The following is a 16,956-nucleotide window of genomic DNA, read 5'->3' on the forward strand; positions in this document are numbered from 1 at the left end:
TTCTTACATCATAGCTTTAAGCATGCTTAAGTGCCACCAAGCTCTTGCAGCAAAGCAGTGTGCTTAAGTTGGTTGTTCTCAATACATTTTAAGCAGCCAAAGTCTTCAAGTTATGGAAGCCCAATATATAAAACACATATAAAACCTGAGTTCCTCTGGTTGTAGGAGAAGGAGGAATTATCTCAGACATTTCCCAAGAACCCCTTGGATTCTGCTGAGCATAATTTAGGAACCAATGTGCATGGTATAGTGTATGAGTGGACTCCTTTATAACAGCCTGGCTTAAAAGACTCTTCATAAATCTTGTAAAATAAGTTGGTAAAAGTTACCCTCTATTTGTCCACATATCACTAAATGGTGACCTGTGGGATTGAGGCATTAGTCATGTGTCCCACGCACCCTTTTGTGCATGTTTTATCCCTTTTTATATAATTCCTTCCCTTCCAAGTTCTTTTCATTTGCCTTGTGCACACTGGTTCTCTATTCCCCTCGCCTCAGAATAGGAAAGAATTCAGTATTGGTTCTTTATCCTTGTCTTTCATATCTCAAGTCTCCATTTCTGTATCCTTTTCTGCTTTTGTTATTGGAGAAAAACGTTCCTTATCTTCCCCCATCACTAGTGGGAGTGGGGTTCTTGAGGTACCGTTGGAATAAGCATTTCCGAGACTTCCACAGGAGGACGAGATATAGTAGAAAGCTTTATTTCTATGGAATTACACCCCTGGGTTTCTAAAGTCCCATTTCCCTTAGACCAGTCATAGAAGAAGTGTAGCTGGGGTTTCAATAAAGCTAAAATGAGAGCCATGGTCCAGAGTTTTTGTTCCATGTTGGAGTCGGGTCCAGTTCAGTATCAAGCTACTTGAAGTCCAGTAGTCCATTGTGTATAGGGGTCTACATGGTCGTGGGCCACATGGGAGAATGCAAGGAAGCCAAGTGTGATCCATGAGCCAAGTGTGCCAAGAGCATAAGAGAATGAGCTTCTTTGTTTAGGGGATTATACATCCCAATTTTCCATGCACTTGCAGTGGCCACACTCATTCTGGCCAACCATCTCTGTCACCAGGTGTGATTGCCCGGCAAGTTCCTTCCCTTTGTCAGCCCAGCTTTACTGGGCATGCGTCTATCTTCCCTACGTCCAGTCCGCTCTCCTCAGTGTTTCGCAGGGAACATGCCTCTAATGTTTGGCCTTCCCTTTGCTCCTGTCCTATTATTAATAACTAGCTGATTATAATGGCATCACTTTTAGAGACTGATTTCTGAGACATGTAGGAAATACAAGTACATATGTTAACCTGCCTTTTTAAAAGACCCACACATCCTTCATAGCCCAGCAACTAGATTTTGTTTGATAAAGTGTTCTAGGACGTAATGGTACAGACACACCTTGTATTATTGCACTTCAGTTTATTGAGCTTCATAGATGTTGCATTTTTTTTACAAACTGAAGGCAAGACCCTTCACCAGCAAAAAGATTACGACTTGCCTTATTGTGATACTCATTTTATTGTGATACTAGCTTTATTGTGGCGGTCTGGAACCAAACCTGAATCTCTGAGATATGCCTGTATAACATACCTTCATACCCCAGTATTCCTCCATTTTACAAATGACAGAACTAGGACTCAAAGAGATTAATTTACTTAAGTTTACACAATGAACATAGCTGAGATTTGAAACCAAGTCTGTCTGTGCTCTTAGTCATTTTTTGATGTTAACTCAAAGTTGCTCAGATTTCTGACTAAAGGCCTGTGTGTGCTAAACAGTTTCATGAAATTTCAAAAGGATAAAGAAGGAAGGAGCACACAAATAGGCTTTTCAAAGAGATTGGATAAACTAAATCAAAAGCATAGGGTCCAAAATAACTGTAACATAATGAAAGAGCTTGGAAGAAGTATAGGAGACCAAAGGGAGCCATGTTCTTGCTAGTCCAGAAGCCAGAGGAGGGGCTGGCTGGAGAGTCAGGGATGGGTCTCAGTGGTTATGCCACTGTCTTCAGTTTGTTATATGTCTTTTGTGTCTGCATTTGTTTTCCGACTCTTTCATTCTTATCTCATAGCCTTACACCTGAAATTGTCAGTACACCTTCCTCCCCAGAAGAGGAGGAGAAGTCGATACTTAATGCAGTTGTTCTGCTTGATGATTCAGTGCCAACAACAAAGATTCAAATCAGGTTGGCAGATGGGAGTCGTTTGATACAAAGATTCAATAGTACTCACAGGTAAGCTTCTAGTTTACTCTCACACATACAGTTACTGGTCTGTGTAAACTGTATGTGACTGGAGTAATGAAGAATATGAAATTCTTTAGATTTGCAGTAAGTTTTTGACAAAGGAAAAAAAACTTTAAAAGGGTAATAGTTATGTGTAAGAAGTGAAATACTTAGTAATTAAACATTCCTTTGTAAACTCCAAATACTAATGCAAATCCAGGTATTACTCATAAAAAAATCATTAAAAGCTGCAGTTGTGCACTGTTGTTAAAACCACATAAAGTGGAATCAGATTAATTTAATATTAAAACCTTATTTGGACTTTACTCATAAAAAATTATGGTAATACTGATTGGATTAACTTCATAATATAAACTTATGCTGTAAAGTTTAATTGTGCTTGTCAAATACATTAAATAAACCGTTTTAAATGCTATTTCACCATTAACTTGTAAATTAACACTTGTGCTAATACAATTATTTTTGTTTATTGTATGCCTTTGCAGGGATACATTTATGATCTAAGTTGAGTATTGTGTATATGTGAAAGAAATTCTTTTTTTACTTTAAATAGTTTTTTTATTTTTCAATTACAGTTGACATACAATATTATATTAGTTTCAGATGTACACTGATAATCTGTGGCCAGATTATTATGATCTCTGAACGCATAATAATCTGGCCACTCAGTGTATATATGTGTGTGTGTGTGTGTGTGTGTGTGTGTGTGTGTGTGTGTGTGTTAGAGGCCTGGTGCATGAATTCGTGCATGGGTGGGGTCCGGCCAGCCTGGCCAGGGGGAGGGGACATGGGTGGTTGGCCAGCCTGCCTGCTGGTTGAACTCCTGGTCGAGGGGACAATTTGCATATTAGCTTTTTATTATATAGGATATACACTGAGTGGCCAGATTATTATGCGTTCAGAGATCATAATAATCTGGCCAACCAGTGATTAGACATTATATCATTTACTAAGTGATCATCCTGATAAATTTCATACCCATTTCTCACCATATATATAGTTAGAATCTTATTGACTATATTCCCTATGCTGTACTTTACATCCCCATAACTATTCTGTAACTACCAATTTGTACTTCTTAATCCCTTCACCTTTTTCACTCATTCCCCCTCCCATTTGGCAACCGTCAAAATGTTCACTGTATCTATGAGTCTGTTTCTATTCTGCTTGTTCATTTGTTTTTTAGGTTCAATTATTGTTGGATATGTATTTATTGCCATTTTATCGTTCATTTTCACCTGAGATGGGCAGTCCAGTTGCATCCCCTATGTGTACACCCTCCTCTTGTAGTTGAGCCTTGATTGCTATTGGCACCTCAATGGGAGGGATTTACCCCTGGCCGATAGATCACAAGGACTGGCTGGGACCACCATGGAGTATCAGCTTGCAGGGACCCACCCACAGAGTAGGACTTACTTCAGTGCAGCTCTGTTGCCTGCTGAGTCTGCCATTTGAGTTTGTCACTTGTGGAAGTGGTTGGGTGCTACTTCTATGTGATCTAAAGCTGTCCATCAGGTGTGCTGGCTGTGGGTCCTCCTGGGAGGTTCAGGCAAAGGTCAGCCACCCCTGGTGTTTGCCTGGGGCCAACTGGAATGAGTTACAAAGCAATCTGCTGATGGCTGCTACTTGTGCTGGGCTTGGAGGTGCCCAGGAGAGGCCAAGCTGTGGACCAGGCTCGGTGCCACTAGTGTCCGGCCTGGGGCCACGTAGTGAGAGGTAAAGGGAATGCCAAAACCAGATGCTACTCATTTGAAAGGTTTTAGGAATGTGTGAAGCATGAGCCAAGACAGGCTGTTTGTATGGAAAAGCCATTGGAATCACTTGGGTGGGCCTGCAAGTTGGCTGGCCTGCAAAGTGGGTGGGGCGGGTCTGAGGAAATCACGAGGACAGGACTAGCAGTGTTAACCAATTTGGTGGAGACTCAGATGTGGCGCTCACCTGCCAGTTCTATGGGGGGAGGGCTCAGAAAAGGAGCAGTGGCCTCTGCCAACACTTTTCTCTGGGAAAAAACTACCCCTCCAGCTCTTCTCCTGCTGCCACCCCACCCCATGTCAGACAAGTCAGTCAGTTCTTCTCAGTATGTCCCTGGTAGCTTTCAAGCAGCTGCCCCCGTGCTGGAGCTCTGAGGAAGTGCATTCAAGTAAGTCCATGCATGGGCCCTTTAGGAGGAACTGCCTGTGGCCCTTAGTTGGTTAGAGCCTCATCCCCATACACCAAGGTTGCGAGTTCGATCCTCTGCCAGGGCACATACAAGAATCAACCAAAGAATGCATAAATAAGTGAACAACACATTGATGTTTCTCTCCTCCTTTCCTCCCTCCCTCCTTTTCTTCCCTCCCTCTCTCAAATCAATAAATAAAAAAAAAAAAGAAGAACTGCCTGGGACTCCTGAAGCCCTCTGTCTCGCTTATCCACAATCCCCACTGGTTTCTATATAGCCAGAAGGTATGGGGACTTCTCAGCACTGGACCCCTGGGCTGGAGGACCTGATTTGGAGCTGGGTCCCTTCGCTCCTCAGGGGGGCCGCCTCAGCCAAGATATCCCTCCCAGTTTTTATTTGCCACAAACGAGCGTGGGACCAGCCCATTCTGCGTCTCCACCCCTCCTACCAGTCTCGATGTGACTTCTTTATATTCTCAGTTGTAGGACTTCTGTTCAGCTAGATTCAGTTGGTTCTGAATTGTGGTGGTTCTGTAGTTGTAATTTTGATATAGTTATAGGAGAATGTGAGTATGGCATTTACTGATGTCACCATCTTGACCAGAAGCCCTATGTGAAAGTAATGTTTAAAAACTATTCTTATGACTTACACTTTTCATAGTTTCAGACTCACTTTGACAGAGGCCAATTTGAGGTACCTTTCTTTTTCTGGGTCAAGTGCTGCTAAAGTATTTTATACTCTGAAAAAAGTAGGGCTTGCACTTTTCATTATAATAACATGGTTGGCATTTATTTTATGCATAACTCATCTGAAGATTGTCTCTTTTTTACAGTAAAAGTAGATAATAGGTACACTTCAAAGTTAATCCTCGTATTTTGTCTTAAAGCTAAAATAAATCCATCCATTGAAATAGTGTAAATTAAAGAAAATTACAACACATTTAAATAAGGATTAGAATTGTGTGATTTTTATTATCTAATTTTAGCTAAAAGCTTACATGGTAAGAACACTTCTGTATCACAAATTATTTTTATCTTATTTCTCAGGATCCTGGATGTTCGGGACTTCATTGTACAGTCCCGTCCTGAATTTGCAACTCTTGACTTTATTCTTGTAACTTCATTTCCAAGCAAAGAGCTAACAGATGAAAGCCTGACACTACAAGAAGCAGGTATTATTAACACTGTGATTCTCCAGCAACTGAAATAATGCTACTCCTGTTCATGCAGTAGCGCAAAGGAGAGATGATGTGCCATGTTATAAGGAAAACTTACTTATACAAATATCAAATTGTTTTTATAATTTATACAGATGCATTTTGCTTTTATTCTTATTTTATTCTCCAGCCTTAGTATAGATGAATTTGAACTAGGAGTAGATCTTGAGATAAATATCTTTGAATTATTATTTGTAGGGCTGGCTTATGTTGATAGCATTTAAATACCCACAAACCCAATATGTTACATGCCCAGAGTTCATGTAACAACATTTGTTGGCAGAGAAAATTAACATAATTCCATTTTGATAAATTTGGTAAAATTTGCAGTAAAGTTTCTTGATGATGCATTGATCAAAAGCCATTAAGGAATTTCCTGATTAAATGTTTTGAAAATTTACCTGTACTATATACTAAAGAGTATCTGTATTCTGATTTTGAAATACTTTGATCATGCAATGATTATTTCTCCTATTAAGATATTATACATCCTTTTTACTTACTGGCTTAGCTATAATACTGTATCAAAAATACAGTTCAGTCTTGTATTTTATGGAACTGTGAACATTATAAACTTGAAACAAACATAAAGGTCAGCTATTCTTGAGATGTGGTAAAAAGCACTTTAAAAAAGAGGAATTACAATCCCTCCCAGAGCTTGCTTTGATCACATTCATTTATTCAGTCAACATATTTTTCTAGGGGGCCCACTATAGATACTAAACTGTGCTAAGTGTCAAAGCCAGAATGTTTTCTACTTCAGAATAAAACCAGTAGAGATATACAGGAATGTCAATTCTGTCAGGCCCAATGGATCTGAAAAAAGACCAGGGAAAGGTTTGCATTCCTGCTGAAGCCAGGTATTTCCTGAGTGAGGCAGGTACATCAGGAATGATAGAAAAGCTTGTTCTTCCCAGACACCATTTCATCTTAGGTCACCACTCCTGGTTAGTTTTCTATTGCTGCTATAACAAGTTACGACAAACTTAGTGGCTCATAACAGCAAAGATTTATTATCCTCTAATTCTATAGGTTAAACTAGTCTAAAGTCAGGTGCTGACAGGACTGCATTCTTTCGGGAGACTCTGGGAGAAGCATTTCCTGGCCTTTTCAACTTCTGGAGGCCACTTGCATTGGTAGGCCTGTGGCCCTCTGTTCCCATCTTCAAAGCCAGCAACATTGTATCTTTCTGACCGTTCTGTCATCATATTTCTATGACAACAGCCAGGAAAGGTTCTCTGCTTTTAAGGACTCATGTGATTACATTGGGTCCACAAGGTCATCCAGGATTATCTCCTCATCTTAAGGTCTATAGTAACCTTAACCACATCTTTAAAGTTCCTTTTACCATGTAAAGTAGCATCTCAGATTCCTTCTGAAGGCTCCAGGGGTGAATCTGTTCTTTGCCTCTTCCAACTTGTAGAGGCTGCTGGCATTCCCTCACTTATGGCTGTATCCCTCCAGTCTCTGCTTCTGTTCTTACCTCTTTTAGTCCCAACTTTAATTCTGCTTTTCTCTTATAAGGATCCTTGTGATTATATTTTGTTTTCCTAGATAATCCAGGATAATCTCTCAAAATGCTTACTATAATTACATCTGCAAAATGCACAGATTTGAGCATTAGAACATGAGCATTTTGTGGGGCCATTCTATCTACCACAGTTTACTCCTGCCTCAAAAGTTCACATCCATCCCAAATAAAGTTACCCCATCTAGAGGTGCTCAAAAGTTTCAAACCATTACAGCATCAACTTCAAATGCACTATCTTATCTGAATTTCACCCTCTCAAAAATTCCAAATCTTATTTTAATCATCTAAGATAGGTATGAGTAAGGATTTGGGTGCGATTCCTTAAAGATACTTTTTCTCCATCTGTGAACCTAGAACCAGTTATCTTCTCCCAAATACGAAGGGAGGACAGGCATAGAATAACAGTTATAGACATTCCTGTTCAAAGAATCAGAAAATGGAATAAAAAAAGGAGCTACCAGTGCCAGGCAGTTTAGAAAATGAGCCAGGCACACTCCGTTCAGTTTCAAAGCCTCGGCATAGTCTTCTGTGCTGGCAGCACCATCCTCTCGGCTTGTGGATGTCCTAGAGGACATCCTTTCAGAGTCTTAACTTCATGAAAGGCAGCACATGTGTGCAGCCGAGTAGTTTTGTCTCAACTTATTTCTTACCTGTGGAATTCTGGGAGGTCTGATCATCTCTCATTTCACACACACTCTATACCTTTCCATTTAAGATGGCTGTGTCTGCTGGTATAACATTCTCAAAATACATGTGGATCTTCTGTTTATTTTATGGAGATTCACTGTAGACCAGAGGCTCCTCCACATATTTTTCCTAGATAATCCCAACTCTTTCTGATTTTTTTCTGAGATGGCTGGAGGGTCTGTAAGTCATACCCCAAATCTCTTCAAAGAATCTTTTGTGTGACTAAATACTCAGGCCTTTCTTATCTTTCTTGAGTATTAGCAAAAGTTGTACAGCTACCCCCTCATCTATTTCCCTAGAGCAGGCTTTCCTGAATCTCTTCATTTAAAAAATAAAATATATATATGTTTTTATTGATTTTTAGAGGGAAAGGATTAGAGAGATAGAAACATCAATGAGAAAGAAGCATAGATTGGCTGCCTCCTACATGCTCCCTACTAGGGATCGAGCCCACAACCCTGGCATGTACCATGACCGGGAATTGAACCAGTGTCCTCTTGGTGCATGGGTCAGCGCTCAACCAATAAGCCACACCAGCCAGGCCTGAATCTCTTCATTTTAATGTCTTTTTCCATCTGAGTAGGCTGAGAATTTCCAAGTCATCAAGTCCTATTTTCTTTATACTTATTTAACAATTCTTCTCTCAATTTATCTGTCTCCTCCCACATCTATATATATAAAAGCCTAAGCAACAGTTACAACCAGAACTACCAGTCGACCAGTCGCTATGATGCACACTGACCACCAGGGGGCAGATGCTCAACACAGGAGCTGCCCCCTGGTGGTCACTGCCCTCCCACAGCCAACCTCCCACGGCCCCTCCCCCCCACCCCCACCAGCCGGCCAACCTCCTATTGCCCTCTCCCCGGCTGGCCAACCTCCCACGGTCCCTCGCCCCTGCCGGCCGCTACCCCACCCCCCCCCACCCCCTGTAGTCCCCAATCGGGGGGTCGGCCAGCCAACCTCTCGAAGTCCCTTCCCCCAGCCAGCTGGCCCCCCATAGGCTGCACCCTCCACCCTTTGCTTAGAAATCTCTTTAGCTAAATATAGTAAGTCTATCACTTAAAAGTTCTGCTTTCCACATTACCACAGGACACACTTCAGCTAAGATTTTGCTAGTATATAACTCTAATCTCTTTTTCTTTAGTTTCTAACAGCATGGTCCTCATTTCCTTCTGAGCCCTCACTGGCAGCACCTTTAATGTCCTTATTTCTCACGACAATTTAGATATTTTCCATGACAGTTTACCATTCTCTGCCATGCTCCTTTGAGCTCTCACTAGCATTCATCCATATATCTACTAACAGTGTTCAAGGAAATCTTGACTTTTTCTGTCATGCTCCTAAAATTTCTCTCATCCTCTAGTCACTGCCCGATTTCAAAGTCGTTCTGTACTTTCAGGTGTTTGCTGTGGCAACACCCCACTTTCAGGGATCTAGAAATGTGTTCTGTGCCAACTCGCTGCCAGTTGACTTGATATGCCAATAGGAGATTTGGAATTCACCTTTCTCAGGGGGCTCTGGGTATTTATTTATTTTTAATATGTTTTTATTGATTGTTAGAGAAAAAGGGAGAGAGAGATAGAAACATCAAGAAGAGAGAAATGTCATTGATCAACTGCCTTCTGCACACCCCCTACAGGGGATCGCCCGCAACCCGGGCATGTGCCCTGACCAGGAAGCGAATGTGAACTCCTGGCTCATAGGTCAACGCTCAACCACTGGGCCACACCGGCCTGGTGGGGGCTCTGGTTATTTTTAAGGCAGTGAATTTACCTATATTAGGGGTTCTAATACTGGGAGTGCTACCAGAAATTCCACAGATAAAAGTGTTGATCCCACCACCACAAAGAAAACTTTTTCTGAATGTCATAACATAGAGTAAGAAGATTATTCCTGTATGCCCCTCAGAATAGGAAGCCCTGTTTCTTTCCACTCATTGAAAACAACTTGGAGAATATATAAATAATAGTTCAAAGAAGCGCTCGTAGTTCAAAAAGATGTCCAGGGATACCACTGTCTCAGGAGCAAAATCATCTTTCTAAAGAAATAATCTATTGAAACAAATGAGCATTTTAAATAAAAGGGCATTTTCCTGTTTTGGATTACCAAAACCAGGGGGAAATTAACCAGACCCTGTAATATTTGAAATTTTATTCTTGCAATTTCTTTTTATCAGTTATGTAGAGTGCCTAGCACATAAAATAGCTGCCAGTTTTGTATATAATAGTCTTCCAAAATATAGAGATTTGCATTAGGAGAGAGAATTAAACATCCAGAAGGGATGAACAAGACTTTTACATGAACTATATAGTATTTTGCTTCATTTAGAGTCATTTTCCTGATTTTTTATTTATTTAGTACAGTCACTGTAACTTTTAACCTTTTGCACTCGGATGTCGAGTGTGACTCGACACGGTTAGCATCAGTAGCAGCTCGTATGTCGAGCCACACTCGACACGTAGTTTCACCGCGGGGGGAAGGGGGATTTTTTTCTATTTTTCCAGTATCTTTTCTTGTTTTCATTAGCATGAAAGGACAAGTAAAATCTAAATGCCGTCTCAATTGATGCCAAAAAAGAAAAAATGAAAAACCGATAACGCATGTGAAATTTATTAGGAAACTAGTACATGATCTTGTTGGAGAATTCAGAGATGGTACACTAACTTCCAGGGGTAGATTATTTTCCACTAACTTAGAGCAACGTTTAGATGGAAAGCTCCATATAATCACACCTCACTCTAACAAAAAACACAAAGATTGTGTTGTTTGTTCTAACAGAAAAATCAAAGGAGGAAGAAGAGAGACGATTTATATTTGCAAAACATGTGAATGTAAACCAGGTCTTCATGTGGGTGAATGTTTCAAAAAATATCACACCATGAAAAATTATACAGATTAAAATTACTCTTTGAATGTATCAATAATTTGAAATATAAAAAAATCCAAATAAATAAGTTTGTATGAAAAGAAACTCCAGTTTTTTATTCTACTGCCGCGCTTTGTAAAATCTGGGGTATTTAAAAAATTAAATCCCGAGTAGAATAAAGGAATCGAGAAAAAAGCAAGCGAGTGCAAAGGGTTAAAATCTATAATCATCTCAAAGGAGAATATGTCACAATGAGCAGTTAGACAACCATGTATGAAGTCAGTTGTTTTGCATGATGTGTGTAATCATAAAGTTTTTAAGTGTCTGCTTACCAATAAAGAATGTTCTCACTGAAACTCATTGAAAATCTTTTTCAAATTTTCCTTGATTTGTAGTTTTATTTGAGAGGCTTAATAGAGTCTTTTAAGCATGAGTAACATTTCCTATGGTACAGCTTTTTAATGGGCAGAGAAGAACCTGAATTTGGAGCAGTGTTATCTCAATTTCCCATTACTGTTTCAATTTTTATTCCACAAAAATAAAGGTGTAAATTTTTGTCAACTTTTTGCCACAGTGAATTTCTGAAAATCTGTCACAACATATATTGTTGATAAAGTGCATCATGTTTTCCCTTGAGTTTTTGTCCCTGATCAGTGATGCAAAAAATTCAGTGGAGTAAAATTGAAGATCTGATTGGTTTCATTGAGCAATTCATGAAGGAGGCAGCATCCAGGGCTATAGAAAGGGGCAGGTTTTTAAAGGCAAGGCAAGGACAAAAAAAATTATTTCCGGACTAGGTAACATATCTATGGCGGACAGAAAGGGTCTGTGGCAGATTACATCATCATCCTGTGAACAAAATGAGGGGCTGTGTAGTAAACCTGACAAGCTCGGGGCCACTTGGCAGGCTACAAGCCTGACCTAAAGTAACCACACCGGGTGGTCTGATCACATATTCCTAACGGGGTAGGGCACAGCCCAGGCCTATCACTTTCTTAGCAAAAGTCAGTCTTTACCTTAAGTGAGCCATGTCCATTGTTCTTATGAATCTAAGAAAACATACCTTTGAAATGTCAGAGTAATTTTGTTTTATAGACTCCGCAGAGCACAAGCACCCACCAGAGCACACCACAGAACCCCTCATTGTTGTCTTGTTCCCCGCATACCATCTCTATGTACTATCAATGCTAAGTATTTACTACCCTGTACCCACCAATGTAGAAGAAGTATGTGTTTCTCCATTTTGCCTTTTATCCAGTCCTAGAAATTTCCCCGCTTTGCTTTCTCCTGCCTCCTTAATGTACCAGCAATGGACTTCATGTTCCTTCCCTATGTTTTTTTCTTTGAATTTAAGTGCATGAATGAGACTGTAGAACTACCATTCTCTGGAGCATTTTCTCAGTCTGTTGAGATCTTGCTTCCAGGCATGTTGTAAAATTTGGCTCAAATAAACTCTTATAAAACTTCTCTGTAGGTTTGGATGTTCTTTCCTCTATATTCCTTTGAGGGGTGGGGAAAGGCCTATGTGGCAGATTTCATTTCACACTGACCGGTTCTGACAACACTCCTGGGTGAAGTGGAAGCCCGGTTAGCTTAGGCGTTAAGTCGTGGCTTGCATAGCACGTGACTCCCATTTGGGGCTTGTTGTTTCTTTTTAACAGCGGTCAGGGCTTGTCTCTTCTAATGTCAACAGGTTTTATCATTCTTATCCTAGGATCAGGAATAGTAAAAAGTATAATTTTGAGTTTTCTATCAGAATCTGTTGTTTGAAAAGGAACAACAAGTATAAATATTCAGAACATCAGTAGGTAAATGTGAAAGCATGAACATGGTTGAGTACAAGTGGAGTCTTGCTCCCAGCAGCATGGAATCTTCAGTTGGGCCTGGACTTCTGAGCATAGTATGTGATAGGATGAAGTAACGTCTTCGTGGAAAGAAACGCTCTTCCTTTCTACAAATCAGTCTCAGGTTTAACATTCCCATAACATTTTTATTAATGTGGTAAAACTGTATGCAAATAAATGTTTTATATGTGCATCATATAAAATGATGATAACGCCAAGAGTAGGAGGTCTTTTTCCCATTGAGACCTATTTTAAATATTTATAATGTAAGTAGATGTTACTGTTTGAAATATTGTCTACATAGGTGTTCTAGGGCAATGCAAACTAATCTTACTTTATATTCTTTAATATTAAGCATTATATGATTTATTTACAATAAGGAGCACATATCTTAGAGATAACTACTTGAGTTTCACATTTATTGAGGCTTGCAAAGAGCAGAATCCTGTATTGGCCGCAGCCTGGTGCTTATAGTCAGTGTCACAGTTTGTCATTCTGACCTCAGCGTAAATGTGACTTCTTCAGAGACCCTTCCCTGATGCCCCACCTGAAATCATCCCCTCGCCTCTCTCAGTCACATACTCTGTTTACTATAGAGCATTAGCAATACCTGGTAATTTCTGATTAATTTGACTTTTATCCCCATTTCTAACATGGAGATAATCTTTCCTGTTCCTCCTTCCTGTCATATACCAAAGCAATTTAGGAACACAGTAATGTCCTTTGTTTAAGGGGAAAATAATCCATCAATTGGGGGTATGGTGCCTCACAAGCAGTGGAGCACTGTTCACAAAGAATTTGGGGCAAGAAGTGAGTTTTATAGAGCATTAGAAGAGGCAACTCGGACACAGGGCAGGATTGGCTAGGAGGGCAAGGATTTCCTTATAAAGCTAAGAGGTCCTATGTCTAGGGCAAGGTGAGCTAGCTAAAGCTAACTTGGAGGATTGTGGTTGGTGTAGTAGATTAGGTTTCCTTGAGAGGTGTTTCCCATAAATGCAGCCGACTTGGGGTTAGATTTGTGATGTGGGGCGGCCTCCATTTTGTGAGTCCCAATATACAAATTACTCTGATCACCAAGATGCTCAGAATTCGAGTTTGTGAGAGCTTTGGTTTTTTTATCCCTGCTGTATCCTTAGAGCCTAGAGCAGTATCTCCAATGTAGGAATCACTGAGTAAATGGTTAAAAGTAATAAGTCAGTGACTTAAGAATGGGACCCTCTGAATATTGGAATATATGCATTCGTGTATTTTTTGTTTTTGTTAATCCTGTGAAATGTGAGGGTTATTCTTTCCTTTGATTTTTTTTTTTTTTTTTTTTTTAGAGGGAGGGAGGGAAGGCGGGAGAAACATGTTGGTGAGAGAGGCACATGGATTGGTTGCCACCTGCACACACCTCGACTGGGGATCAAACCTGCAACCCTGCAGTGTGCTGGTCAGTGCTCTAACCACTGTACACATCGGCCAAGGCTACATTTGTGTTTTAAAAACGGGAGATTCCGAATAGCGCCAACAAAGTTAATAATGGCGGTAGAAAACATTTGTACAGTTTGATTGGGTGGTAAAGGAAGAAGCAGAGACGTGTTGTAGAAGTGGCAGCTTCGGCTCATTTCCAGGCATGGTAGCACCTAGACCTGTGAGTGGATGGTCCTGGCCGTTGCCAATGGTGGAGTGTGGGTGAAGAGGGCTAAGGAATGCCCTCCTGAGATGCTAACAGTATGTGAAATGCCTGCATTGCCTGGATCTCGGTAAGAGGGAAGGTGCTGTGAGTCTAGAAATGTAGGGGTAAGGAAGAACACTGCTCTGTGAAGTCATGATGGAGACTCAACCTGGTAAATTCTGCAGTATTTGATTCCTCAGAAAAGGATGCTGGTCTTTCGTCATGTAATCTGATTGTTTATCATTACAATTTTTTATAATACCTCATCATTTATTTACTTTAATTCTGATAACCCCCCAAAGTGAGTTGATTTAGTGAAATTTAATCACAATAAATTGGGAGTATGCTAAAATATATGTAAACACTTGCGTGAACTAAAAAGCTACAGAAAGATGATAACGGAGGTTTAATCACCTACCACTTGTGCCTTTGAAATCACACTAGTTTGAGGAGATGTTGACTTTGGCTGCACTCTCAATTTGGCTGAACTTATAAAGAAAATTCTCACTTGTCATTAGAGATTGTTCTTGTTCTCTAAATTAACGCCATTGCCCAATCTTCCACGCAAGCAAAGAAAGCAGAAATGACCTGGAGTTACCGATTTCCAAATAACCTTTAAGCAGACAAGGATATCTGCAAACATCTATGAGTTTCAATGTTCTTATTTTTCAGAAACGTAATGATGTTATACAGTTCTCCTAATTTTGATATTCCTTAATAGCAACCTTTTATGTATGTTAAAATACTCAACTAGTACTTCTTTAATTTGCATAGATTTCTTTTTTTTTAAATATATTTTTATTGATTTCAGAGAGGAAGGAAGAGGGAGAGATAGAAACATCCATGATGAGAATCATGGATAGGTTGCCTCCTGCAAGTCCCCCACTGGGGATCAAGCCCACAACCCGGCATGTGCCCTTGACGGGAATCGAACCTGGAACCTTTCAGTTCGCAGGCCAATGCTCTAAACACTGAGCAAAAACAGCTAGGGCTAGATTTCATTTTTAAGACATAAGCACAAACCTTAAGTACATTTGACATTAAAAATGGCACCAGAGCTTACAATTATAAATGATCAGGAGTTCTCCATGTGCAGTCCTCCAAATAAGAAGTTACTTTAATGCAGAATTATATCCTGAGACACCGTAATCCTTTTGTTTTAGATATAATGAAAATAGCAAAGAAGCTAGATTAAATTGCATGCCACGCCATGCCTCAGTGAGTACTTGGCATGCATTCTTTTGATCTCACCTCCTCAGATGCACGGGACCACTGATGATTCACAAACTGTATGTATTATTTTTTCTAAATTTTTTAAAATAAGATTTTTAAAATGTAATCTCTTAGTGAAAATAAAATTATAAAAGGTGTTTGCATTTCTAGGTTTTTAAATTTTATCACTTAAGTTTTTTATTTCATACCTGAAAATAGGTCCCCTAATTCCACTTTTATGGGTGATTCTCCAATCAAAGTTGAGATTTGACTTAAATAGTTAAGTACATAAAAGTATATTTGGTTATTTTCTCATTATTCTTCCTGTTATAAATAATGGTACTTACTTTACTCATAGACTATCTGCCAAGTTATCATCTTTGTACTATATGTATGTGGGAGTTGGAGGTAGTGGTGGGATAGGTTTGTTATCTAACCAACACAATCTCCAACCAATACATAAACTTTCACTTCCGTTCTTCTTCCTTTCTCTTCTTTCTTTCTCTTTGTTCCCTATATATTTCTAAATATTACATCCCAAACTTTCTGATTTACTGGGAACTTTTTTCGAAACAATAAGTTCTCCCTCCTAAAATATATAGGAAGAAGAGCCACATGTGAACAGGATTGGGTAGGACAAGGCCTTGATGAGAAACCTGGGAGATAAACAGATAAATGTTATCCCCGGGATCTTCGTGAGGAAGAAAGGTAAATGCCTTGGAACAATCACATTTTGAGTAGAGTGGAAGCCAGTGTCTCCTTCCTCTTGGTGTGTTTCCGTTTCCATCATCCTGCAGTGCTTGGGTAACCAGCATCTTATTTCTTATTGCTCATTTGAAGTGTACACACAGAAATATCTGGATACTGGTTTTATAGATGACTGATAAAGGTTAAGCCTTTTCTAAAGGATATTCAGCAAATATGGTAACTCTTAGCTTCACCACCAAAAACATCCTCAGGTGAAATGTTAACTTAGGATTTGATAATATTGGTCCTATGTAGCATTTTTGTGTGGAGTACTCTAATGCAGTTCAATGTTTTGTTACATTTTTCTTCAATGCTTGCTATCTTCCTTGCAATTTTAATACATCTGAAATGATGTGGCAGAAAAATCAGTGTTTGAAAGGGTCTGGCACTATTTCTATAAGAATATTATGTTCTTTTTAAAAAAAACTGGAGATATGAATATCAGATTCTTTTTTACATTGATCTAGTGCAAGAATCTGGTATTCTTAATCAACTATAAGCCAGAAAGTTTATTAATAAACCTAGAAATTGGAAAAGCTCTTAATACAATCTTTTAAAAATCATTAAAACATTGGGGTGGGAGGAGATGGTTATCTTTAATATAAGAAAAGAGATTACTGTAGCAAATATCACTGCTTGGGAACAATTAACAATATAAAAATGCTATTGTTGATTATTATTTAACTTCTTTCATAAAAGGACTGCAGTCTTATAAAACAGTCTGTGGAGGGGGAGGCATGTGAGGAAACAGCAATGGTTTTTTTTCCGATGTTATCATCTGGCAATAAATGCTTAAGGTCAC

At 39.5% G+C, this 16,956-nt stretch overlaps 1 protein-coding gene across 3 annotated transcripts in view; it reads left to right on the forward strand.

Moving 5' to 3' along the window:
- The window catches only part of UBXN2B (UBX domain protein 2B), a 64,496-nt gene that overhangs the window by 14,967 nt on the left and 32,573 nt on the right, over nt 1–16,956 (forward strand). The window contains exons 7-9 of one of the 3 annotated variants that reach the window (XR_013814977.1): nt 2,057–2,218; nt 5,438–5,562; nt 15,359–15,484. Coding sequence is in view for 2 of the 3 variants with exons in the window: in XM_079796649.1 (XP_079652775.1) it covers nt 2,057–2,218; nt 5,438–5,600 (325 nt within the window). In the remaining variant the exon portion in view is untranslated. Of the gene's footprint in view, nt 1–2,056; nt 2,219–5,437; nt 12,162–15,358; nt 15,632–16,956 lie in introns of those variants that run through there. The other 2 variants (XM_079796650.1, XM_079796649.1) reach the window with 2 other exon arrangements.

The sequence above is a fragment of the Cnephaeus nilssonii genome (assembly GCF_951640355.1).
Source record: "Cnephaeus nilssonii genome assembly, chromosome: 18".
NCBI classification, from domain to species: domain Eukaryota; kingdom Metazoa; phylum Chordata; class Mammalia; order Chiroptera; family Vespertilionidae; genus Cnephaeus; species Cnephaeus nilssonii.